We start from the raw sequence: 26288 nt of genomic DNA, 5'->3' as shown, positions 1-26288 counted from the left end.
GGAAAGCCTGTACTTTCCATACTTCAAAACACTGTCATTCTGCATCTCAGTAACCTATATTCTCTTTCTGTAATCTGTCTTGGACCAGCTAATACATAATATTTCCATCAGGAAGTCTTCCCCTGCTGTTCCCAGTTTGTCCAATAACAGTATTCCAAAATGTTGGGTATATAGATGTGTGTGAGGAAATCCCTCCTAGCTCATTTTGTTTTAGATTTCCTACAACTTTTTATCACTCTGTGGAGTAGATAACAGTGAAATATTAACAGGTAGCAGAGAGAAGGCAGTTTTTCAACTGTATTCAATTACACTAAATTTTACTTCTTTTGTTAACGAGGAGAATAAAATTTTTAACAAATGTCCAGAAAGGATTATTAGCAGGTGATTTGTTAGTACTTAGAATGCAATGTGGTGATCAAGGGGGATTAAGAATGGACATACCAAATACAAATTGTGCTATGCATGGGTCATGCCATTTTTCTTTTCAATATGTTTATAAAAATTACAGACTAGGAGAACAAAATGGATAAAGTACATCTGAACTCCATTTTGGTTTAATATGAGGTCTTTAAAAGTCTCTCAAAAAATGTATGAAAGCAAGTGGCAGATTGAGGGTCATATTCAGATTCTTCTTGAATGTTGGTATTGTGCCAACCAGTTATCACATCATTCTTGGTTTATACCCATTAACAACTTCTTCCTATTTTGGTTAGGTATATATACAAGTCTTTGATGCCTTCTTCCCTTATTACAGTCAATGGCATTGGCCTAGTGTCAAAATCAATACAGCAGTCTGGCAGCCACAAATCTGACTTTTATGCAAGTATTATTTATGACCAATGTGACTGTAAATAGTAAGGTCCCAAAGTAAACTGGGCTGTTGCAAACTGCACTTTGAGTGTATCCTTGTAAGCAAGAAAGAGAACTGCAGCCTAGATGATAACCCAGTTTGGTCCACGTGGAATAGGCTCAATAAGTACATTTTAGCAGATCTGCTAACTGACCAAATAAATTGTTGGCACAAAAAAGCTCTCTAGTGGATAATCTGTGATTAGTCCTGCTTTTTCACCATTTTCCCAATGACTAAAATGAAGACATAAAAAACATGCTTATCAAAGCTATGGGTAACATAAAGCTGGATAGAAAGTTAACACACCAGTCAGAAGTGAAGAATTAAAAGATCGAAACATGTCAAACTATAGGTTAAAACAAACAATAAAAATTTAACAGGAAAAAATACATTTAGGTTCAAAGCAGTATTTTTATAAGATGGAGGAGAGTTGGATTAAATCTAAGGATATTGATTTTTTGAAATGTAAATTATTATAAAAAATATAACACAAAGAAAAGTACATAGGCCATCAGTGCACAGCTTGATGCATTTTTACAAAGTGAACACACTCGAGTAACCACAACCTAGAACAAAATGTAGAATATTGCTAGCACCCCAGAAATCTTCCCTTTGTTTTTTCTCATCCCAAATGTAACGACTATTCTGACTCCCACCTCTCTATACGTTAGTTTTTCATGTTTTTGAACTTATATAAATGTAATCATACAGTAGATATTCTTTTATTTCTTTTACATCTTCTTTCTTTTAATATCATGTTTGTGAGGTTCATATGTATTGCTAATTGTTCTGTTTTTAATTTCACTATTATATAATATTCCACTGTATGAATATACCATAATTTATTTATCCTTTCTACTACACATGAATTTTCGCCCCAGGAATTTTCTGTTTAAATAAAGCTTAAGTGACAGTTGTGCACTTTGACAAGGTGGAAGCAAAGACAAAGTTTACATATTTTCTTTGCTTATGTCTGGCTTTGAAAACAAGTGCATGCATTGATTTGGCTTTCATGTGACTTCTAAAGCTGTAAAAATGGCACAGAAAAGTGATATAGTCATACTATATTACTGAAGGGAGACAGCTACAGTAAAAGGTACTTGGTTCTTAGTTTATTGCATTTTCTTCCTCTGCAAAATTTGGCCCATACACTGAATATTATTAGAAGTCTACATTTAAAGATACAAATTATTTGATTGTAACTTGTGTCAACAGATGGGCTGCATAAATATAACTTAGATACTTATAAAATGAAGAATATTTCAAACAAGATGAAAATAAAAAAAACTCAAGTTTCTTCTTTAACATGGATTAATTTCTTGCCATAAGTTTCATGCCAATATCTGTATCACTTTATTTTAGGCATTTTCAGCAAAACTATTACTTTTCAGTGCTTTAAAATAAAATGCATTGCTTTCTACTAGGTCTACGGATGCCCTTATGACAAACATCTTTTTTTCTTCTTTTTTAATCCTCACCCGAGGATATGTTTAAAGAGTGGGAGGAAGAGGGAGGGAGGGGGAGGGGGAGAGGAGAGAGAAGGAGAGGAGAGGGAGAGGGAGAGGGAGAGGGAGAGGGAGAGGGAGAGGGAGAGGGAGAGAAGGAGGAAGAGAAGGAGGAAGAGAAGGAGAGAGAGAGAGAAGTGAGAGAGAAACGTCTATCAGTTGCTTCTGTACATGCCCGATCAGGGATTGAACCACAGCCCAGGTATGTGCCCTGACCAGGAATTGAACCAGAAACCTTTTTTTTTTAAAAAAAAATATATTTTATTGATTTTTTACAGAGAGGAAGGGAGATAGAGAGTTAGAAACATCGATGAGAGAGAAACATCGACCAGCTGCCTCCTGCACACCTCCCACTGGGGATGTGCCCGCAACCCAGGCACATGCCCTTGACCGGAATCGAACCCGGGACCCCTCAGTCCGCAGGCCGACGCTCCATCCACTGAGCCAAACCGGCTTCGGCCAGAAACCTTTTGTTTTACGGACAAGGCTCCACCCAACTGAGCCACCGGCACAGGGCATGCAAACATCTTCATGGAAAAGGAAGACCCTGCTGTCCAGTATATCTAATTCTGTGGGAAGAATGAGAATGTGCACATATGCACAAGCACACACGTGCTCTTACTGAACAACATTTCAATACTACACACCAACACAGCAAAGAGACTTCTGAAGTGTTAATGATGTGACAAGCAAAATGACTATTTGCTTATCAAAAGTACTATTTGCCCGGTACTACAAGACTGAAAAAAGTCTTCGTTCTCAGCTTAGTCTAATGCCAATAGACAGAAAAGAAAACCAACTGACAAATAGGTACAGTATAAATGTCAGACTGTGAAAAGTTTCATGAAAGAAGTTACCAGGTTGATGTAATAGAAAATAACCAGTGTGGAACTATTTGTATAAGGTGGCCAGGAAATGTACCTCTCATTAGATGAGGCCGGAAGAATGACAAGGTGATGCTCATGTGAAGGATGGATCATACGTGTCCCAAGAAAGGGATCAGCAAACCCCAAGGTCCTGATGAGCAAAAAGAAGGCTGAGGAGGGTTGCAGTGGTGAGGCAGGTGGAGAGGTCATGAAGGCCTTGCGAGCCAATGTAAGAAGTTTCAATTTTATTCTAAATGCAACGGAAAGCCAATAAAGAGTTTTAAGCAGGGCAGCAACAAACCACTGACAGAGATTAAAGTTCTCATAGAGATTATTACAATGTACCTACCTATATAGTTTAAGTTTAAAAAATTTGGCTCTCAAAAGAAATTTCAATCGTTGTACTGTTGATATTTGGCTCTGTTGACTAATGAGTTTGCCGACCACTGATCTAGTCCATTCCCCTGCAGAAGTACACTGTAACCACAGGCAATTGTTTCGATTTATTTCAGTCCTTATTTAGACTCTTGTGGGAAGATTAATTTATCTGACTGATGTAATTGTTCATGCTTTTATGATTTATTAACAAACGAGTCTTTTAATGAGAATGTGGTATTTTGTGAGGCATTATTCTGTATTCTATGTAGAAAATAACTTCCCAATCCCTAAACACTGAGAACATATGAATGAAAAAGAGAAAATGTGAGTAATCTTTTCAATGATCAGTCTTTCCTTTAAGAAATCCATTCTGGAAATTTATAGCTCCAAAACCCAGTTTGGGTTGAAAATTTGCCCATTTCTATAGGTGAGGTAATTTATTCTAGAATTTTAACCCCCAAATCTGTATCTCTAGCTCATATCACTCACTTGAACTCCAGATATATAAAGCTGCCTAACGAACATTTTCCACCCAGATGTCCTATAGGTTTCTTATAGGCAACATGTTTCCCCCGGTCATTCAGATGAGAAGCCAGAGAGCCCTCACAGGTGTCTCAAATCAGTTTCACTGGATACGAATGATACTTCTAAAATAGTGCTCCAGGGGACATTTAGCAATATCTGGAGACATTTTTGTTACAAACTGCAGCAGGGGCAGAGAGATTGCTGTTGGCATCAGTGGTTGGAGGCCAGGGATACATCCTACAATGCAAAGAATAGCCCTCCATAACAAAAGCCTATCTTGTCCAAAGTGTCAATCATGCTGAAGTTGAGAAATCCTGTTCTATCATATCCGGAATGTAAACTCTACAAAAGAGACACTTCGATATATTCAGTATCTGGACTTGTATATCGGTCACATATTTACTGAATAAAGAAATAAAAAAAGAATTCATATATTGTTACCCTTGTCTTCATCCCTGATACTCAAACTTCATACTTTTCTAGCCTGGACTATTGTGTTAGCTCCTATTATTCTTTTCTCCATGCTCCCTGGGATTGTATCTTATTCATCTTTACACAGAGAGGAACTTCAAAGTATCGAGGGCTCAATAAATCTCTGTTTTATAAATCATCCTTGAAATGCATTTCAAAAAGCAACCAACTTACAAGAATTTTTGGTAGGTTCTGCTAACATACTGGTATCATGCGAAAAATGTACCCGATTGCTTAGAATAGCTACACCTGTATAAATCAGTGTAGCTATCTGATTCTAGATCTATTTTATTTACAATCTTTAACTTCTGTCTGACTTTGTTTCTCTTTACTTTCCACAGGGCAAGATCTGCATAATAACTTGCAAAGATCAGTCTATCGTATCTTTCCCGAATTCAGTGGCAAGCCATGATTACAAACTGAATCTGACCTTGGCCAGCTGGGAACTGAGCACATTCCTTTCTCTAGTTTTCCTTGGACCTGTGTGAGCAAATCTCTAAGAGGCTGCTATCTTATCAAGAGATCCAGCTTCAACTCTAAGAAAAAAAATCAAGGAAATTTGATCATTTCCATAAAGGGATTGATATTTGTCTGGTAATCTTAAAAATTAACTCAGACCTTCCTACTATATCCAAGCTTGAACAAAATAACCTTATATAAAGCTACCCAAACAAGTGATGCATTTAAACAGAGAATACCACAATGTTTTCTTACATGTAGAATACCATTTCCCCATCTCATTTCTTAAGTGGATGACAAAATTTGTTTTCAAATTTACAGACACCTAATGAACACAGGTGTCTGTTCCATGCCTTGATGTGGTACCATTAGGGGCTCTTTCCTACAAGGTTAGGAAAATGCCAAATTTGAAGCTTTTTCCAGCTCAGCTGTGCACAAAGTTTTCTTCTTTACAAAACTATTCCTTCAACATCACCTTACTGTCCCTGAACTTTCTGTGAGTTGTGGTGTTTCAGTTTCCAGTGTTCACTGTTTTTTTGGTACTGGTGGACCTCTACCCTTTGATGTTTGGGATCTTGAAGACTTCATCTTCAAGTTACTCCACCTTGCTCTCTTCAGAAGAACTCTGTGAGGGGAGTGTCACTTGTCTAGATCTGAGAATCTTTCTTTGGAAAAATCACCTGATAAGTGAGTTGCCATCTCTCCCTGGCCCTGACAGCTAGAGAGCTCCTCATTTTCCAAACATCTCAACATTTCCAGTTTCTTTTGTTCATTTAACCTCCCTGTTAAAAAGTCCCTTTGTGAAGGAATTTAGACCTGCCCATTCCTCCCAGTTACACCGACAGTAATATCAACAAACACCAACTCCCATTTGGAGTGAGATCACATTCCACAGAGAAAGGAACTCCAGAGCATAGAGGGACATGACAAAATACATGTCTGAAACCCCCACCTGTAAGGCAAGATTCTGATGGGGGAGTGTGAGTATATATCAGAGGGGATAATTACACACTTACTCCATCAGAACTTGGGTAAAGGTGCAGGTGGCTGAGTTACTTCAACCTGAAAGATTAAGTTGGCTTGGGCAAAAGCATTTCAGAGGAGACAATCCTATATAATAAAAGGCTAATATGCAAATTGCCCAAATGGCGGAACAATCAGTCACTATGATGTACACTGACCACCAGGGGGCAGACGCTCAATGCAGGAGCTGCCTCCTAGTGGTCAGTGCTCTCCCACAGGGGGAGTGCTGCTCAGCCAAAAGCCGGGCTCAGGGCTGGTGAGCACAGCGGCGGTGGTAAGACCCTCTCCCGCCTCCGTGGCAGCGCTAAGGCTGTCGGACTGACAGCTGTCGGACTGCCGGCTTAGGTCCGCTCTCTGCAGGGAGCGGGTCTAAGCCATCAGTCGGACATCCCCTGAAGGCTCCTGGACTGTGAGAGGGCACAGGCTGGGCTGAGGAACCCCCTCCCCGCCCCGCGAGTGCACGTATTTCGTGCACTGGGCCTCTAGTGATAAATAAAGGCCTTTCTTCCAAATCTAGAACTCCATCAGACTATAGAAAGCAAGGGAGAGAGGGGTCCTCCCAAAATATGACTAAATAGAACTTCCTTTCATCCTAATGTCTGATTTTCTATTAGCTTATAACTGTATTTAATTTGGTTTAGAACAAATAAAGTTGGTACTACTCCTTGCCCTGAAAATGAAAAAACAAAATAAAATCCATCCTACTTCTTAGTAATTCTTAAATTGGTGGTGGCTGGGAGAGATAGCTGGACACAAAAATGGATATAATATGTTGTTTTAAAAGTGGGAAAACAATGACCCCTGTTTTGATCTACTTTTATTCATCACATCATTTTAAAATTTCACACAACATTAAGGTGTAGTATGGCGTTTTTAAAAGGTTTATAAAAAAGGAGAATGCACTAAAAAGAAAAACAATTGACTTATGCTATGTAAGCAATACTATAGCCCAGTCATGATACTGGGGACACAAGGCTGGCTTTGACTCCGTTAACTGTAAAGTGTGAAATGACTTATCCTCTAGCTTAGGGCGAGCAAAATTCAGAAATCTGTATTTACTGTGTGACACAGAATTAATACTTAGTGAATTAGGGACACATCTGAGAAAAGCCCCAGATGCCTCTGGAAAGAGGGCCCTTGGTAAAACTGAAAGATAAGCACTCAAAATCTCTTCCTAACTTTCTGTGCTCCTTGCATCGCCTCTTTCGTCTCCTGCCCAATACACCTGCTTTAGAGAAAGAGCTGCTAAATAATTAACTTATACCAGAGTGTAAAATCTAACAACCAGTGTTCCTTCTTCCAGAGATAATAGCAATTTAAGTCTTCTCTGTAATTGGGAAACGAAAGATTTCATTGAAAACAGGGTTTGAATTCCAGTTCTGCTACCTCCTTCCCATGTGACCTTATGCCACTTAAACTCCATTGGACCTCAGTCTTCTGATATATGAAGTGGAGCGGGAGGTAATGAATACTGCCTTATGGCAAAGTTGTATGGATTAAATTAATGCAACACATTTTTATTGAATGCCTACTGAATCCCCAGGCAGGTCCATACGTCTGGGGGTGTTAGGTCATGGTGGCAGGGCCAGGCATCATGTCAGGGCCGTGGGCTTAGTCGTCCAGGGGCACAGGGTTGGGTGTGCCGGGGCTGGGAATACAGGAGTGACATCAAAATAGACAAAGTCCCTGTGATCTTGGAGCTTACATGATAACTGGAGAAAGAGAAACAATAAATTCATAAATGAAGAAATGCATAATGCAGGAGGGTGAGGTGCCATAGAGAAAAGTCAAGTGTGGTTGGGGTGGAGAGGGGAAGGGGAAGCTCATAGGAGCATAGGTGGTTGGGAGTTGTCACGTAAGAGCCTCTCTGAAAAGGTGACATTTGAGCCGACACATGACAGGAGAAAGGGAGTAGGCCAGGTGAATTTGTGGGGGAAGACAATAAAGGCAGACCGAAGAGCACATGCAAAGGTTCTGTGGAAGGAGCATGCTTTGAGTATTTGAGTCAAGAGTGAATTGCTGATTTTGAAAAGTATTTTGTGAACAGGGTGATTCTTTATGGTTTTGTGTGCTTTTATTCAGTGATTTGGGAATCACTGAAGGGTTTTAAGGCAAAGAATTGATGTAATCTGACTTAATTATAAAAGGATCATATGGGTAGGGGTAGACACTGCAGGGGGAATAAGGCAGAAGCAGGGAGACCAGATAGGAAGATTTCTAATACAATCGGGGGAGAGGGGAGCAGTTGATGGTGGCTCAGGCCCAGAGTGTTACTAGAGAAATTATGAGAAATGGTTGGATTCTGGATTTATTTTGAATATTTACTTTGAGCCAGTAAAACTGGGTCTAGCTAGGCTGTGTGAGAGGAGTCAAGGATGACGGCAAGGTTTTTAACTTTAGCAACTAGAAAACTAGTTTCCACTCATTGAGATGGGGAAGATTAGAGGAACTGTTTTGGCAGGAGTGAGGTAAGGTTGTGTAATCAATAGTTTACTTTGGAACAGTTAAATTTGAGGTGACTGTTGGATGTTCAACTAGAGATGTAAAATAGGCAATTCAATGTGTATGAAAGCACTTGATTCATGGCCAAGGCTTTAATATGAATATATGAACTCAGGTTAAAAACAAGTTAATTCATGTTACTCCATGCTGAGTGTGTTCTCTCCTCAAGGCCAGAGCAAATGAGTAGGCAGTTGGGTTTACACATGCAGACTATGGCTCTTTCCAAAAATCCTGGGGAACACTGTCAACTTTTTTGAACAGTAGCAGAAGCAACAAAAACAAGCCAATGATAATAACCTAGTAAGAATAAAATTGTGGAATTCCTTTTTGAACTTTAGTTATAGATCTCTGGCTTTTAAATGCTGGCTATCATAGCTTCTTACTATAACTAACTAGCTATTTTATTCACTATTAGCCTTACTTGTCAATTTAAGGTTAAAATCTAATGAGGATAACAAAATGAAAATCTGACGGACCTAAATTATCTATTTCATCATCTGAAAGCTGGTGAGACCTTTCCTATTAACTGAAATTTAATCAGTAAGTGATTCATAGATAGATTTTATCACCCTCATATAACATATAATACTCTCCGAAATGACCTCCAAGTTAAGATTTATTTTCAAATATGTTTGATGAAATTTGTAATGAAAGAACAAACTATATTAAAAAGCTTTTAGATATTAACATTAAAGAGCTTTATTTCTGACGTGAATATTTCTATGTATACATGTAGTTGTTGTTTTTAAAGATTTTAGGTACAAATTTTATCATTCCTTTTTGGAAAATATCGACTGGCAGATACTGTCTTCCATTACCAAAAAATACAGTAATAGATTTGAACATTGAGACAGCATGTCTAACTTGTGCATAGGTTGTCTGAGATACTACAAATAAATAACAAGCATGCTTGATCCTCCTTCCTACCTACTCTTAAATCTTTATAGAATGCCCACTTATTATTATTATTTTTCAAATAAAATATCCAGATCCATAGGAGACAGAAAATAGGCTCCTCTGTGTATTTCTACTGTAAAAACAAAGATCTGACATGTTATCTGACATATGTCATTAGAACTCTGAGATATGAAACATTAGACATGATGTCACAATATTTTCAGTCAAATAAAGGAATACAGGAATAAAACATATTTCATGATTTTGCTTCTAAATTTTTCAAGTACACTTGTTAATTTTATTTGATGTGGGACGTCAAAAAAACCTTGCATATTATTCACAGAAAGAGAAATAATTGGACAAAAGAAAATAATTCCACATTTCACTGGTAGTCAAAAAAATGAAATTAAAGTAACCATGAGATACCAGTTTTCATCCACTGGGTTGGCAGAGATTAAAAAAGACTAAGGATTCTCAGAGAGGATGAGAGTGTAGGGAATTCTATACTATCATGTGTGGATGACCATGAAGTAAATGAATACAATGCTTTTCTGGAGGGCAATTTGCCAACCTTTATCAAAATTCTAAAAATGTGTATAATCCCATTTTCCCAGAAGTTCCATGTCAACAAATATGCCTTAGGAAATAATAATGGAAGTATATAAAATATGTAAGTATAAAGATGTTCATCACATAATCACATCACTGATTATAAGAGAAATTTTGAGAAGAACTTAAATGTCCAATCACAGGAAATTAGTTAAATTTGATATATTTATGTAATTGAATATTTCATAGTCTCTTTAATTGTAATGTAGTTATATGCTTATTGGAACTATATATAGTGGTGGGTGAATATATAATGTTAGGTAAAAAATTAATTCTGAAATCATAGGAAGGAATATGGCCCAATTTTTATGTGTATATATATTTGTGTGTGTACATAAAAACATATTTATATATAGGGATGCAGAGAACAAAAATCTCAAAAGAAATGGTATGAGTAATTACTTTCTGGATTAGGATTATAGGTAATTTAATTTTTTCCTTTTGTTTATCTGTAATTACTTTTTATTCCATTACAAGTATGTAGACTTTGCAAAGTTAAAATATTATAATATGCATTAGACTTCTAAAATAAAAAAGTGCAGATTTTGAGCACAGGAGTAATTATCTATAAAATGAATAAGAAAATGTAATCCCCAATAAGATATAAAGCAACGTCTACTTTAAAAATAGATATCTGAATTATAACATTAAAATGTATGCCTACACTGAAAAAAAATACAGTATTAAAAAACTTTGGGACTTACCAGCATAATAATATGCTTTTATTTTCGGCCACATGTCATTTCTAAATTTTCATTAAACAAGTATTTTCCCAAAGAAATAATATTACTAGTGGTTAACAATTCAACTAAAGACTTGGCATCAGATATTTTAGATACAACTAAGAATGTTAAACAAAACAAAATTGCTATAGATTTAGTAAAAAAAATGCATAAACATACTGATTCCATGCATAAGAAAAGCAATGTACTAAAAACTTTACTGAGATACAGCATTTGAAAGTACAACTAGTACTTGGCCCATTTAAAACTAGTATAATAAGTATAATGAGCAGTATCTACTTATAAAAATTGTTTTTCTTGCCTTATTAGGATTTAGGTGCTGAAGTGTAGGGCTGTCCGAATTGATGAAGCCCTACTCCCACAAAGTTCCTGTGGCAAGACAAATCATCCAAATTGCTCTACTGACCATTAAGCGATATATTTGAGCACTATAGTACGTAAAAATTCCAAGTGTGAGAGTTTAGGAAAAGTTCATTTCATGAATCCAATCATGCCACAGACTAATTTTATGTATGGATATTTGATAACCATTAGACAGCCAATCAGATTTATTTCTGAGCCTCTGCTCTCACCAACAATTCTACCTGACACCTACCCTACTCTGGGTTCATTCTTCAGAGTACTGGGAAATGTTGAATGAATCCAAGTGTGTGGTAAGGTTGTTGGAAAAGAGCATAGGATGAGGGCAACAGAGAAAACAACAAAGCTTAAGCCCAAATATGGATTACTTAGAGTAACAGCGGACTAGGAAGGCATGAACAATGGTACTTCAAAACTATTAATAAGTCTTTGTTTTAGTTAACAGTTTTCAAGACACCTACAAACTTTTCCCCTTTAGTAGAGTAACATTATGTCTATAAAATTTGATTTCTAATAATTAGGTGGTAATAATATGCTTTGAAAAACTTCCTACCAGTTTCTAATAAATGAGTATTTAAATTGTGATTAGCATTACCAAAGTTTGATTTTTCTTAGTCCTAAGAAATTGTCAAATCAAATTCATTCAGTAGAGGGATTTAATCTTTTCTGGTAATATTCTTTTTGTAAAAAACATTCCCAGTAAAGGGAAGCCTAGCAGTAGACAATTAACAACAAAAAAAAGGGAAGCCTAGTATTTCAGAAGCATAGCTATTCAAAACCAGACTGTCCAACTATGGGTCAGATTTTTCACATATAGAAAATTGAAATCTACTTTCCTGTAACTGACACCCTCTTGCGTCTATTTTTGTCCTATGCAGCCATCCAGGATAAAGTCTAACCCCAACTCACACCGCAGAGTTCCTGAAACATCCGAGGCCAGATATCACATTCCTTCTATGTCCTATTTTTACTAGTAAACATCTTCAGGCTAACTGTGTATAATTCAGTGCAAAGTGCACGGTCCCTGGAGTCAGAGGTTCAAGTAGATTTGTGGTTGTACATTACTGAAAAACCTCTCTAAGCTTCATCATCTGTGAAAGGAAACATCCTAGCCTTCCTTGGGTATACTGGAGGAGAAATAAGTAGGTACAGCTTATGCTCAGTACAGTGCAGATCAAGTGAAGAAACTCAAGACTGCCAATAACTCTCTTTTTTCCAAGCTTATTCATTTGTCCTTAAAATGAGGAGCTTAAAAGTGAATGAGTCACTTGAGATACAGTGCAACCAGTTCAAAGTCCTGAAAATTATATTCCTAAGAATGTCTCCTTAAGCTTTCAAGAACCCCAAGTACCCATAGAATTTTAGGCAGCCAGGAGCCCACAAATTTTCTTTATAGGAAAATAAAGCAGGTCTCTCTTTTCTATCTGTATCATGATTTCGTTCTGATTCTCAATGAAATACTACATATGTAGCCAGGTTAAATTCCATCTTGTTAGTTTTGGCCTATCCTTCCAGTTCATCGAGGTCTTTTGGAAATGGAACTAGTTTATCTATCTTATTAGCTTTCCCTTCTAGATTTGTTTAATCTACACATTTCTGACATGCGGAACTTGGATAAGTCCATACATTTTCTAAGATGTATACAGACTACACCAGACATACAAGTAGCACAACTACCCAATTTGAGCTTTCCCTTCTCTCCCCTGCTCTGAACTTCCTTTACTGAGGAGGCTGTCAGAGAAAGGTCCTCCATCACTGGTAGAGTAACAGGTATTCCAGGTGATTTATGGGTTGGTCCAAGGTAGATGGAAAGACATAAGGTTCCAATTCAGTAAAAGGATAAAATAATTAGATATATTATGGCTTTGTCACTGAAAACCTACCAAATGCAGCTCTGGGTGATCACTAGTGCTACCAAGTCTCTCAGCTTGGATACAATGTATTGTGTAATATAGTAAGAAACATGAGTTTAAGCCAACGGTTCTCAACCTGTGGGTCGCGACCCCTCTGGGGGTCGAACGACCCTTTCACAGGGGTCGCCTAAGACCATCGGAAAACACATATATAATTACATATTGTTTTTGTGATTAATCACTATGCTTTAATTATGTTCAATTTGTAACAATGAAATTGGGGGTCACCACAACATGAGGAACTGTATTAAAGGGTCATGGCATTAGGAAGGTTGACAACCACTGGTTTAAGCCCTGACACCATTATTTGCTTGCTGAATAATGCTGAGCAAGTTATTTAGTTTCTCTATGCCTTGGTTTCTTCTTTGGAAAAATTAATAGTTATTACTTTTTGCTTTGAAATAAAAACAACATGCAATCATCAATGGAATGGAAGGAAGAAAGGAAGAGAGAAAAAGAAAGAGAAGAAAGGTAGGAGAAAGGGAGGGGAATTATAGAAAGTCATGGTGAAGGTATAGACTTATTCTTGCTTTTTAAAATTTACTCCAACCTACAACTGAAATAAGTTTTATTTCCCTCGGCATTGAGAGGTAAGTCTTATCAAATGAGAATACTTTCATGATAGTCAATACACACAGTGTTTGCAGGGTCTTTTCCTTTCCAAAGCAGAGAACAAATTTAAACTCATCAAATGACTGGCTTATAGGCAGTAGAAAGGAATGTGAAGAATTCTTAAAGTACATAATCTTGATTTAGATAAGTGAAAATTTTACCACGTTCTCATGACACTGTACTCCTGCACTTGCTCTAGTCATTTATATATGAGTTTCATTAATTATTCATTTGTACTAATATGAAAACACTTCTTTACTGAATTTCTTGGCGTGATTTTTAAGCCTTGTGGGTCACACTTTCCATTCTAGTGCATGTGTACACTTCATGTGAGCAGCTGAACCACGGAGGCTCCAGAACTCAGACTGCCATAGCTGGTGCCATAAGCCCTGCCTTGGTGGGGCTCCCTCCACTTCCAGTCTGGCTTCCAGTGTGGGTGTGGCTCTGGCTCCAGCTTCAGGCTCAAGGGCTGGTACGAGCCCAATTTTACTCCCCTATTTTCAGCCATAACATGCTTTCTAATGTTATATTTAAACATATACCACAAAAAAAGGAGACACTGAGAAAGGCTGGCAAAAAACAATGTAATATGAAATACAGGGCTGAAGTGGAGGAATAACCTATACTTTTGTGCATTCTGTTTCCTTTTACATACAATCAGCCCTTGGACATTGTCTATGCTAACAGGATAGATGTGCATTCTTAGATATGTATATTTAAGAATATGTATATGTGTACACAGATACAACAATATATATCGCTAAAGATGAATCAATACATCATACTGACCTTAGGGGGTTTAAACGGATAGTCTGGTGAAAAGGTAATGTCAAGAAAGAACACCCCTCCTTCATAGACAGATCCTGGGGGTCCCAATATCGTTGACCTCCATTCATAAATGTTGTCTCCTTTGGGTCCAGCACTGAAATAAGACATACAAATGAAATGTGCTTAGAGATTATATAAACGCTTGGAATTTAAAATATCTATTTATGGTAACAATAAATTGAGCATTTTCATAAAAACACAACGAAGTTAATAGGTTCATTTTATATGATGATTCATTTGTCAATATCATCAGTATTCTATATATGAAGTATATTGGTATCCTATATTATACAGAGCTAATATGCTAATTAGACCAGACGGCAGAATGACCTTCCAGAACGACCACTGGGTGGGGGGCAGGTCGAAAGTCAGCTGGGGCTGCCACCCTTTGCAGGGCTATCAGTGGGGAGGGGGGGTTGGGGGACTCCGCAATCGATCACCCTGCAGAGGGTGGCGGCAGTTGGGGCTGTGAGGGCCGAGCCCCTTGCATGAATTTTGTGCATCGGGCTTCTAGTTACTTAATAAAACAGAACAAAGAAGATTCTTTTTTTGTCATTCACAACCCTAAATCTATGGAAAAAAAGATTCAAGGACCAAAGACACAGGTGGGAACACAAACAATTAATAAAGCATGTAATTATTTATGAGGTCCTGAGAAGGATAATATGGTCATAGGGCCAAAGAGATGAAATTTCAAAGCTAAAAGGGCAGCTAGAGAGAGAAAAAAAACAAAAAAACGGCTACTATCATTTGTTAACAACTTAGAAAACAAATGATGCTCTTGGAGATCAGTAAATGTTCATCATCCATAAAACTTAGCTCAAGTATCATATCTCATCTGATTCTTCATTTCTCTCTCTGCACCCAAAGACTCTCTATCCATATCCATCCATCCCCACACATCACCACTAGTGTGGTCTATAGAAGGTAAGATGTATCATTTAATTTTATAACTGTGTTTTGTAACTTTACTTTTTCTGTTCCTCACTAGAATAGTTGTTCCTTGAGAAATAGATTTTGCCTTGTCCTTAGTGCCTAGTAAGTAAATGTCGGTTGGATGATGATGGACTAACAGCAAAGTAAGTGAAGCCACATGGCTGCAAGCAATAAATATATGTCCCTGGGTCTCAGAGAAACTCACTGAGGGAGATAAGGCCCACATGAGTCAATTGAACTGTATTAATTTTCTCAGGTGAACTGAAAGGCAAAAATAACTTAGCTTTCCAGTGTTCTTTTTGCCATATCAAGCCAATACCAACATCTAACAGCCAGAAATTATCCTCACATCCTGTAGCGAAGTGGGCAACCCTGTTAAGGTGTCTGGGAAAGATTTTATTGTCAACAGAGATTTAGCTTCTATTTTGAAATTAGTTTATATCCACAAAAATTGTATTGTTGAGCAATATATCAAAAAAGCATGCATCTTAACCAAGTCCGAATTATTTTGGGAATGCAAGGCTAGTTTAATAACAGAAAATTATTAATGTAATTTATCTTATTAACAGATTAAGTAGAAAAAAACCTCATAATTTGAACAGATGCAGAAAAAGTACCCAACAGGCTTTAATAATAGCCCTTCATGATAAAAACTCATAGCAAAATTGGAATAGAAAGAAACTTCTTTAACCTAACCCAATAAAGGGCATCTATAAAAACCTTACAGCAACTAATATATTCGATGGTAAAATATTAAAAGCACACCTTTTAAAATTGAGGAACAAGACAAGGATGTCCACTACATCCAATTCGAATCATTACTGTATTAGAGATCATACTCATCAAGGCAAGGGAAAAAAGGTATATGGATTGAGGTGGAAGAAATAAAACTTAACACTTGCAGTATTTATGAACACAGAAAAAACTCCCCAAATCTCTAGATAATTTATCAAACTTAATAAAAGAATATAGCAAAATAGCTAAATATAAGATCAATATGCAAAAATCAACTGCCTTTTAATACTCCAACAAAATTAGAAAATGTATTTAAAATATATTTTATGGTAGAATTAAAAATATAAGAAACCTAGAAATAATTTTCATAAAAATATAAGATTATTATGAAGAAAATTATAAAACTGAAATACATTCAAGAGAATTAAATACAGAGAGCTACAAACTTTATAGGTAGGGAGACCCCAATATATTATAAATGTCAATTTCCTCCAAATTGACCCAATACAATTCTAATAAAAAAGTCCAACAATTTAAAAACAAAATTAAACTTGACAAGCTGATCCTAAAACCTATTTGGAAGCTCAAAAAAAAGCTCCTCAAACTTGTCCATGCACACATGGAAATCGGATATGTGTCAGAACTAATGGAGCTAGGAAAACAGTTTTGTTTTATTTTGAAAACAGAGAAATTGGTTTTCTACCTCAAAAAATATACAAACTTCAGTTGCAGACAGATTAAGTACTTAAATGCAAAAGTCAAAAGTTTTAGTTTGACTAAAGAGACTAATGAGACAAGCCCACACACTGAGACAAGAGATTTGGATTATATAAAATTGACCAAATTCTAGTGTTCAGAAAATATAAAATCCTATAAATCAATAAGACTAATAATCCATTAGAAAAGCTATAAATAGGCATTTTCAAAATGAAGAGATATGAATGACTAATCCTATATAATAAAAATGTAATATGCTAAGTGTCCGCTCGACCAGTCGCTATGACATGCACTGACCACCAAGGGGGGCAGATGCTCTTACTGGTAGGTTAGCTTGCTGCTAGAGTCCGGCTGATCAGGACTAGGCGAGAGGGCTGGACATGCCCTGGAGCCCTCCCACGGTCCCTCCCCGGCCGGCCAGCCAGCCAACCTCCATCTGCTCCGATCAGGACTGGGCAAGACAGCCCCGATTGCCAGCAGGGCCGAGGGACCCCACCCATGCATGAATTCGTGTACCAGGCCTCTAGTACTCATTTAAAAATGCTCAATCTCATTAAAATCAGAAAAATGAAACAAAAATACAATTTGATATTATTTTAAACACATATAGGCAAAAATTAATGCCTGACAAAAGCAACTGTTGATGAGGATGTTGAAAAACAAGAACTCCTATACACTGCTGATGAGTGTGTTCAATCACTTTGGATAAAAATGTAGACCTACCTACTTAAGTTGAATATACAGGGTGTCCCAAAAAATGTACATACTTTTTTCTGATAGCTCCATTGTTGTTTCTTTCTTTTCAGATTTAACCCATTAGAATGAATAATTATTCAAAGTATGTATACATTTTGGGGGACACCCTGGATATACTCATATGTTACAACATAGTAATTGCATTCCTAAGTACACAGCCCAGAGAAATTTTTATATATGTGTAACAGAAGACATGTACAAGAATATTCATGGCAATGCTATTTGTAAATATAAACACTGGGAACAACACAAATGTCCTTTGATAGAAAAATGTTTAAATTCACCGAAAGGAATACTACACAAGCAGTGACAATACATAAACTAAATGGATGAATCTTAAAAATATATTGAATAAAAAATCACATCTAAAAGGAATAATTATACTATTTCTATAAATTTTAAAAACAAGCAAACAAGAAAATATACTGTTGAGGGACACATACATATATATTAATGCAAGAAAATAAATGAGCACCAAGTTCAAAAGAGTAGTTTCCTGGGTGGAATCAGACGGTGGAGGAATAGTACACAGGAGCTTCAGCGGTTCTAGTAATATTCTACTTCTCAGTACAACTGGTAAATTCAGTAGTTATGTTTTATGACTAGGTTTCATAACTTACACATTAGATACGTTCTTATATATGTATCAAAGTTTCATACTGGGGAAAAGTATGCCAAAAAAATCTACCAAAATACTGTGTGAGAACAGCAGCTAAGCTGCAGCATATTTATACAGTGTGATCCTATTGTTTAAACTAGATACATAAAACAATTCTTTTATATTGTATAGAGATAGATATCTATGCCAAATCCTTTAAGAAATGAACTGGAAAGGTAGGTCCATGATAGTGGCTGTGCAAGGAACAGGAGAGAGTGTAGTGGTGTAATAGAAGAAATAGACCTGGAGATGGGGAATTAAAGAGAGTTCAATTTTATTTCTTGTGTTTGATTTCTCTTATTTAAAAAAGATGAAAAAAAATCACAGCCAAATTTGTCGCAGAGTGTTGAAATATGTTGAGAAGCAGTGGTGCAATGGACCAAAATACAGCATTCTCACCCCATCTTCCCCTTTATCTACCTCTTCTGAAGCTGACAATGAGGTACAGACATAATATATTCAGATCAGATGACAATTAAGCTTTGGCAACCACGGCACCCTGTTGCCAGACAAGCTCGCTCACTCAGATGAATAATAAACATGGTTACACTCTGAGCTATAATTAGACCCAACATGAATAGGTAAGTTTATCAGAAGGAAGAGCTTAAAAGTAGAGTAAATTATAGGTTTGTACATACATTACTCCAAGGTAGATGAAGAAAGTTAGTTTGAAGAGTATACACATGACAGTACACAGCTATGAAATAATGTGCAAAGACACATTTCCCCAAAACAAAGATATAATTTATATTAGTTAGTTATATAATTTAGGCTAAATAAGGAGTCACCAAATACTGCCACCAAGGGAGAGACTCAGAAGAAGGCTGGAGATACCTCACAAAAAGTGAGTAGTGTTCGTAGATAACTTACATTCAATTTTTGCCTAATCTAAGTTTTATTTGGCTCTCAGTCAGAACTCTCAATTTTATTGGCTCTTTGAAGTCAGTCAGCTGTCTATGCAATTAACAGTGGGTTAAATAACACAATCAATATTATTACTCTAAGTTGGTTTATGTGGCCAAAATATATCTCTTTAAGAAAATACTTCCTGGCCTCCTCTATCATCTTAGAAATGGCATATCCACACCACTTGGAATCCCAAAGCTTATCGCAGTGCTTCTTGAACTAATCTCTCTTCGTCTTAGTTCACTCATTTGTAAAATGGGGCAATTATGGGAGCAACTGTAAAGTTTTAGTAGAACTGTACTCACAGAGCTTGAATAATGGGTTCTATAAGAGCCCAATTAGTAAGCCTCCAAATGTTCACTGCTTTTATGTTTGTTGTCATTCCTTGTGGATAATATATAAGTTCACCAACACATTCAAAAGGTTAATTACCTGGTGATTTTATAAGAAGGGTTTCAAGATCCTAGGGCTTGAAAAAAGCTACCAAGACTGTATATAAATCGTCATCATCTTCACTAACTCCATCACCATCATAACCCTAAAAGCTAATGTTATTTAGATCCAGCAGAACTTTGGAACCTATCAGAATTCATGCTCCTCCCAAGAAGTCCAATTTTTCAGACTACAATGTTTATTTAATATCAAGATTTTTCAGGTATGAGGTTACTTAGCAATGTTTTACCATTTACAGTATTCTTAATAATTGATACTCTTATTTTTTCAGATTTTATTTTTTAAAGAAGAAAAATAAACACAACAGTTAAATTTCAAAATAAAATGCAATTAGATGAATTTGTTAAAATGCAAATATCAGTTAGCAAATTACAAATTGTTTAAATGCCCAAAGTTGGTGCTTGGAGAAATTCTGCTAGAGAATCAACTTTATAAATTGTGTCTAGCTTTCCATACTGCCGCCTACAGTGGATGAGTCTTATGCATAAAATATTTATAAATTTATAATAAAACTAGAGGCCCATTGCACGAAATTCATGCACAGGTAGGGTCCCTAGGCCTGGCCAGGGACCAGGGCCAATCTGTGGGGCAACCGGCAGGGCAATCAGGGCCCCTGCTCACACCTGCCTTGGCCTGGTTCCACCCCTTCACCTGCTCCACCATCCTGCCGCGGTCCCACTCTTGTCGGGGCCCATCGGGGCCGGCAGCACCTCCACTGCCACCTGCTACCAGCGCCGCATCACCAGCCCCCGCCATGTTTTGCGCTGCCCCCTGGGGGTCAGCGCACGTCTAACTCCCAGCTGGTCGAACTCCTGCCCATGGGGACAATTTGCATATTAGCCTTTTATTATATAGGATTGTTGAAAAGGACTAAGCTCTCACTGTCTTTATTTAAGATTACTTAAAATGCTTTAAATATATCTGAATATCTTAACTGTGCTGTGTCTGCTGCCTTTTCATTTAACACTGTCTGAGACAGGTAAAGGGGAGGATGCAGGGGCAGTGTTGGGGTCTTGGCTTCACAGGACAAGGAATTTGCCTTTGTAGAGCATCTCCAATGTGCCAACACTAACCTGAAATCAACAGGGACAGGATGGGTTGGAGGAGACTTCTGGGGATTTCTTAGGAGCTCTAGTAATAATTCCTGCTTATGTGTCAGACTTCATGTAGCAGAATTCATCACTTCCAGTGGGAAGGCACTTTGTTCCCACAAATGATATGCTGCACCTTTGTCCAAAGTCCCTCTGGAAGTAAACAGCTGCAGGAATACTGAGCTTCTGGATTACAACACAATGATGTATGTGTTTCTCTAGTGTCGGACTGGAAGGAAAGGGTAGTTCACATCCCTTAAAAGAAAATATGCAGGCAAGGTCCAGATCAGTTACAGATAAGGACAGTAGGAAAGGCAGTTAAAGAGGGGAAATGCCACAAAACTGAATGAAATGAGAAAAAAAACATGTGGGGGTGGGGAGATTCAAGGTGAAAAACGACTTCAGTGTTCTCAACAGCACGAGCTAACCCTCTTTGTTGCTAAATCCAACTGTGCTTTTTGCCTTCCTTTTACTACCATTCTCTGTAGCTCCCATCCCCATCCTTGAAAAAACTCTCTTCCCCACGTATCTCCTCAAGAGTCTTCCTCTAATTGGGCCACTACTCCAATTCTTTTGTCCTCATCAATGACTAACTCCTAGGAGTTCTATCCTCAGACACCTTTTCTCCTCACCTTCATTCTAGGTATCTAACAATCCACTTTCTATAACCAATGTACCAACACCAGTGGAATGAATCTCTAACCTGGTTAGAAACTGGAGAGTCACCTTTGACTATGCTTCCCGCTTCTCTTCTCTAAATCCCCCAAAGCCTGTAGAATCTTACTCCATAATATCTCTGTAATGTGTCTACTGGAGGCATCAGCTCTCACTTAGATGATGGTACCAGTATCCTCTGTGGTGTCCCTACCTCCAATCTTTCTTTCCTCCAATCCATCCACCAAACTGTAGACAGTCCAGTTCTGAAGTATCTGGTCCTTATTCTTGAAGTATTCCAAGAAAAATAATTATTTTATACTTTTTGTCAATGAGTGCTTAATAAATGGGAGGACCTATATTCTCAATCCCTCTTTCTAGATTTGAGATGTGAAGATAAAAAAAATGATTTCGGTTGACTATAGTTATCTTTTACCAAATCTTAAAATCAGTATCTTTTGTTAACAGTGTTAATAACATAGGGGAGAGGGAGAGAGGGGGAGGGGGGGAGGAGATGAAAAGAAAATTTTAAACAAAACATAATTACTGCTAAATAATCTCGGTCCTTCCTCTTTCCCAGGGAAGGTAGTAGCTAGCAAGATAGTATGCTTAGTGATTAAACTAGCCTTCTATAAGTTATTGAGGACAGACGACTCTTAGCAAAAGTTCATGACACCTTAGACTTCCTTGTTTCTTTCTATATTTTGTATAAGGATGTCTCTCTCTGTGTATTTAATTTTCCCAACATGTGATATATTGCATTGAGCACGTAACTTTACAACAAAATTTATAGAGATACAACTGTTCTAAACAGTGAGCAAGGAGAAGTAGAGAAACTGGGAAGCAGAAAGGAGGACTGCATGGGAAAATGATATTCTTCCTATTCCTTCTAACCCACATTTTTATAAGACACATTCACTTGTTAGCACAAAGATAAGGATTCAAAAAGAAACCAATATTTTTATATATGTGGCTTGTTGGAAGTAAGGTTACAATTATGAAGACTTTGGAAATCATCTAGTTCAACTTTTTCCTAACACAGATGCAAGGTTAGAACTGGACTAGAATTCCATTGAGTTGGACAACAGGCATAAAGTCAATCAGGCCCTAGCTGGTTTGGCTCAGTGGATAGAGCATGGGCCTGTGGACTGAAGGGTCCCAGGTTCGATTCCAGTCAAGGGCACATGCCCGTGTTGCAGGCTCAATCCCCAGTAGGGGTCATGCAGGAGGCAGCCAATCAATGATTCTCTCTCATCATTGATGTTTCTAATTTCTCTCTCCCTCTCCCTTCCTCTCTGAAATCAATAAAAATATATTTAAAAAATAAAGTCAATCAGAAATACTTAAAATGCTGAATAATAGAATTTTTAATCCTTTAGTTAGCTGAAGGACTCTAGAAATAAGTTAACTGAGTTATTCTCAGCCTGCCCCCGCCTTTTCAACATATCCTCTCCTTGCAGGAAAAATGAGCCACTTTCACAGTATGGAGGGTGGGGTAGGAAAAATAAAGAAATAACTTGAAAAAATGAAAAAGCTCCCATTGAGAATCGCTTCTGTCCAAAGCCTTCATTTCAAAAGCGATAAAATTAAGGGTCTGTAAAGTGAAATGCTTTGCCTAAGATCACACCTACAGAACAAAACCTAAGCCCTCTGATCCTAAGGAAAAGCCCTTACTACGTCACGATTGCTGCCAATTTAGAAGACTCAACAGGAAAAACTGTGTGGTTACCATTATAATTACTGCCCTGCTTGAGACAGGAGACCAAAGACCAAGACCAACATGTGGATTTTCTTTTACCTTTTCATCCTGGGCATGTTTCAAGGACTAGATTCAGAGGTGGCAAACAGCCATTTTTATTTCCGCTATCAAATTCTTTTTGTTTGTTTTGTTTTTCATACTAGAAATAGTGATCTTTGACTATTCTCTTAATTTCTTTAGCAAACCTACCACTTCTTGCAACACTGCTTTTGTTGTCCACCTCCCACCCCAGCTCTTATGTGTTTTCCTCTGTTTTGGGTGAGAAATAAAACGTCTCAAGGCACACAAGGCTTCCAGAATTAGCCTCTCTCCGCTGTACTCAAAGGACAATTTGGGCATGTTGGAGCAGGTGGTGTTTCCTTATTATTTAAAAATTCCCCCACGCATGTGTTAGGTAGAGCTTTAATGTGCCTACTGATGTTATCTGCAGGTTAAACAAGCTTTTGACAAGAGTGCCAGCCACTGCTGCCCCTCCAGTTTTCAGGACGCCGAACCTTTCTCAAAACGTTTCAGTTCTTGAAAATGTTACCACTCATTGAGGACAGAATGCAGAGTGCTTTGGTAGCATTCCAAATGCAGCTTTCTTTCTAACATTTATACTATACAAAGTAAACATTCCATTTCAAAGTTAGGATGGAGCAGGTCTTAGGGACATTTAAGTATTCTTAGACAGGAGAGTTAAGATTTATTTATTTATATACAGAGTTAAGGCAGTTGCTTCCCAAGTAAGCTAAATACCTCAATACACTTTTCATTGGCTGAGAACACCTTTTGTTTCTTGGATAGGAATATGGTAAACAACAATTTCTTCATACAGCTGCCTAATTTATTCCAAAAAGGTCGGATGTGATACCCTACAACCTGCATGTTTTTCTCTGTATCCCTGGCCTTGCTCTCTGGCTCAAAGACCCATCATCACTGTTCTCTTCCAAGCGGCTGCCTGGAGGCCCAAGTTAGCACAGAGGAGGGAGAGGAAACAAGTCAACTGGAGGACTAATGAAGCAAACTACACACACAGATACTAAGTAAAGGTCTGTTGAAGAAGAATAATCATTAGTATGGCATAGTGGTAAAGAAAGGGGATTATAGATCCAGAGACCCAGGGTCCAAATCCTGGCTCTGCCTTTAACTGTGTGACTTAACGCAAGTTATTTAACCTCTTGCTGTCTCGGTTCCTTCATCTCTGAAAGAGTGGCTACCTCATAGAGCTATGTGGCCATTATATGAGTTAATGTATGTAAAGTGCTTAAAACAGTGCCTAGTCCATTTGTTATTATCATCAGGTAAGTGAGAAGGCAGTAGGGGTGAATCAGGATCCTAAAGCTCACCTCATCCTTTAGGCCTGGTCTCAAGACAGGAAAATAGAAAGAGTTTCTCTTTAGGGCTCTAATTTCCCTTCTCTGTACCTGCTGTTTGACATCTTGCATGCTACTATCTTGTCTCTCTCTATCTCTATTTGAAACAGTATCAGGCCAAAATTACCATATGCTCTTTAATAGCAGCTTTAAAATTTGTCCTCATACCTCCGCGATATACACACATCAATGAAAACAACTAAACATAGAGAGACACTCTACTCCCCCCCCCCGCCCCCCCGCCCAAGTTTAGGAGAAGAAAAGCTAAATATCAGCCTTGTAGGAGGGAAGAAAGGTGCTATGTGGCTAAAACAGACCCTGTAAATAATAACTCAGCACTAAAAGACATTGATTGTCAGTAAGAGGTGGTGTTCAGTGGACTTAATTCAAAACTTACGTATGATTAATTACTTCAGGAGATCAGGATCTCCACAAGAGCAAAATACTGGCTATAGGTGCTGAGACTTATTTTCAGACTTATTTCCTCACTTTTGCCTCAGTGCCTATTATGTGTGGGCACTGTACTGTGATCTGGGCAAGACATAAAAACTACAACAGTTCTGATCCCCAAGGGGCTTCCCCTCTGGGCAGCATGAGCAAAGGCAAGATGTATATGCTCCGTGGGATTCATAGGCAAAATGCTATGAGAGCCCTGTGAAAAGAAGGACTTGATATTATACAAAGTTCATTAGTCATGGTATATACATCAATTTTCTATAGAAGCTGTTACTACCTTTCAGATGTCAGCCACTGTCTTCTCCCTTTGTAAGCAAAACAAACAGATTTTTTCCGAAGATCTGCTATTTAAGAATCATCAATTTGTAGTATCCCTTAATAATTCTTGTCAGTGTGGGCTATCGGTGAGGGATTTGGTGGTTTTTGTTTTTGGTAGTGCTGCAATAGTGGAAACAACCTGCAATACCCAGCCCCATCTTCCAGCGTGTGCTAATAGGCCCAGTCGTTGGCTGCCAAGCAGATTTAATTTACCCACTTCTCCGTTTGCATTAACCTTTGCATAATAAAGCACAGCTGAGGCTGCTGTAAGAAACAAACCGAGGAATGAATAATTAAAAACACCTTCTCAGCCTTGGAAAGACCAATCCCTAACCATTAGGGGAGCTTTAATTGTGACTGAACTAAGCGCTAAAAAGGCTAATTGTATTCTTTATAAACCGAAACAAATGCTAAGGACATAGTGTGACTACAATATGTGTAATATATGAAAAGCAAAGCTCTGAAAGCACCCAGTAATTAGTTCAAATAAAAAAAAGTAAGAGTAGTCTGATTCTAAAGAAAAAAATACTTCTAAAGATGGGCACTTTTATTGTCTACATACAGAAAAAACTGCTACTACTTAAAAAAGCTATTATTCGTTTGATGCAGGTGGACTGGCTGGAGTATCATTGGAAGGGATAGAAGTGATAAAGCTAAAACAAAAGGTTGAGAATAGAATATATTACAGGAAAGCCCTATCTTCTTTGACTCTATCAAGTGCCATGCCAGCGCAGCTGGGATGTTTCTCTGCTTTTGATGAATTTAATTTTCCTTTGGGAACCCAAAACCAAATGTAACTGATGTATTTGTGTGTTAAGATCACAAAATGGTCATTGATATTTTATATACTTGATAAAAGGTGGTCAGTATCTAATATCGTGTTCAAATCAAAGAGTAACCTGTTTATCTGAATAGTTGGAAACAATTATCTCTATTTCTAGACCTCAAACAAA

At 37.5% G+C, this 26288-nt stretch overlaps 1 protein-coding gene across 1 annotated transcript in view; it reads right to left on the bottom strand.

Moving 5' to 3' along the window:
- Positions 1-26288, bottom strand: part of LOC102242341 (ubiquitin-conjugating enzyme E2 E2) — a 240825-nt gene that overhangs the window by 50974 nt on the left and 163563 nt on the right. The window contains exon 3 of the mRNA XM_005863644.2: positions 14503-14635. Within this exon, the coding sequence (XP_005863706.1) occupies positions 14503-14635 (133 nt within the window). The remainder of the gene's footprint in view (positions 1-14502; positions 14636-26288) is intronic.

This window comes from Myotis brandtii, unplaced genomic scaffold (assembly GCF_000412655.1).
Source record: "Myotis brandtii unplaced genomic scaffold, ASM41265v1 scaffold18, whole genome shotgun sequence".
Classification (NCBI taxonomy): Eukaryota; Metazoa; Chordata; class Mammalia; order Chiroptera; family Vespertilionidae; genus Myotis; species Myotis brandtii.
This window is presented reverse-complemented; position numbering and strand designations above follow the sequence as displayed.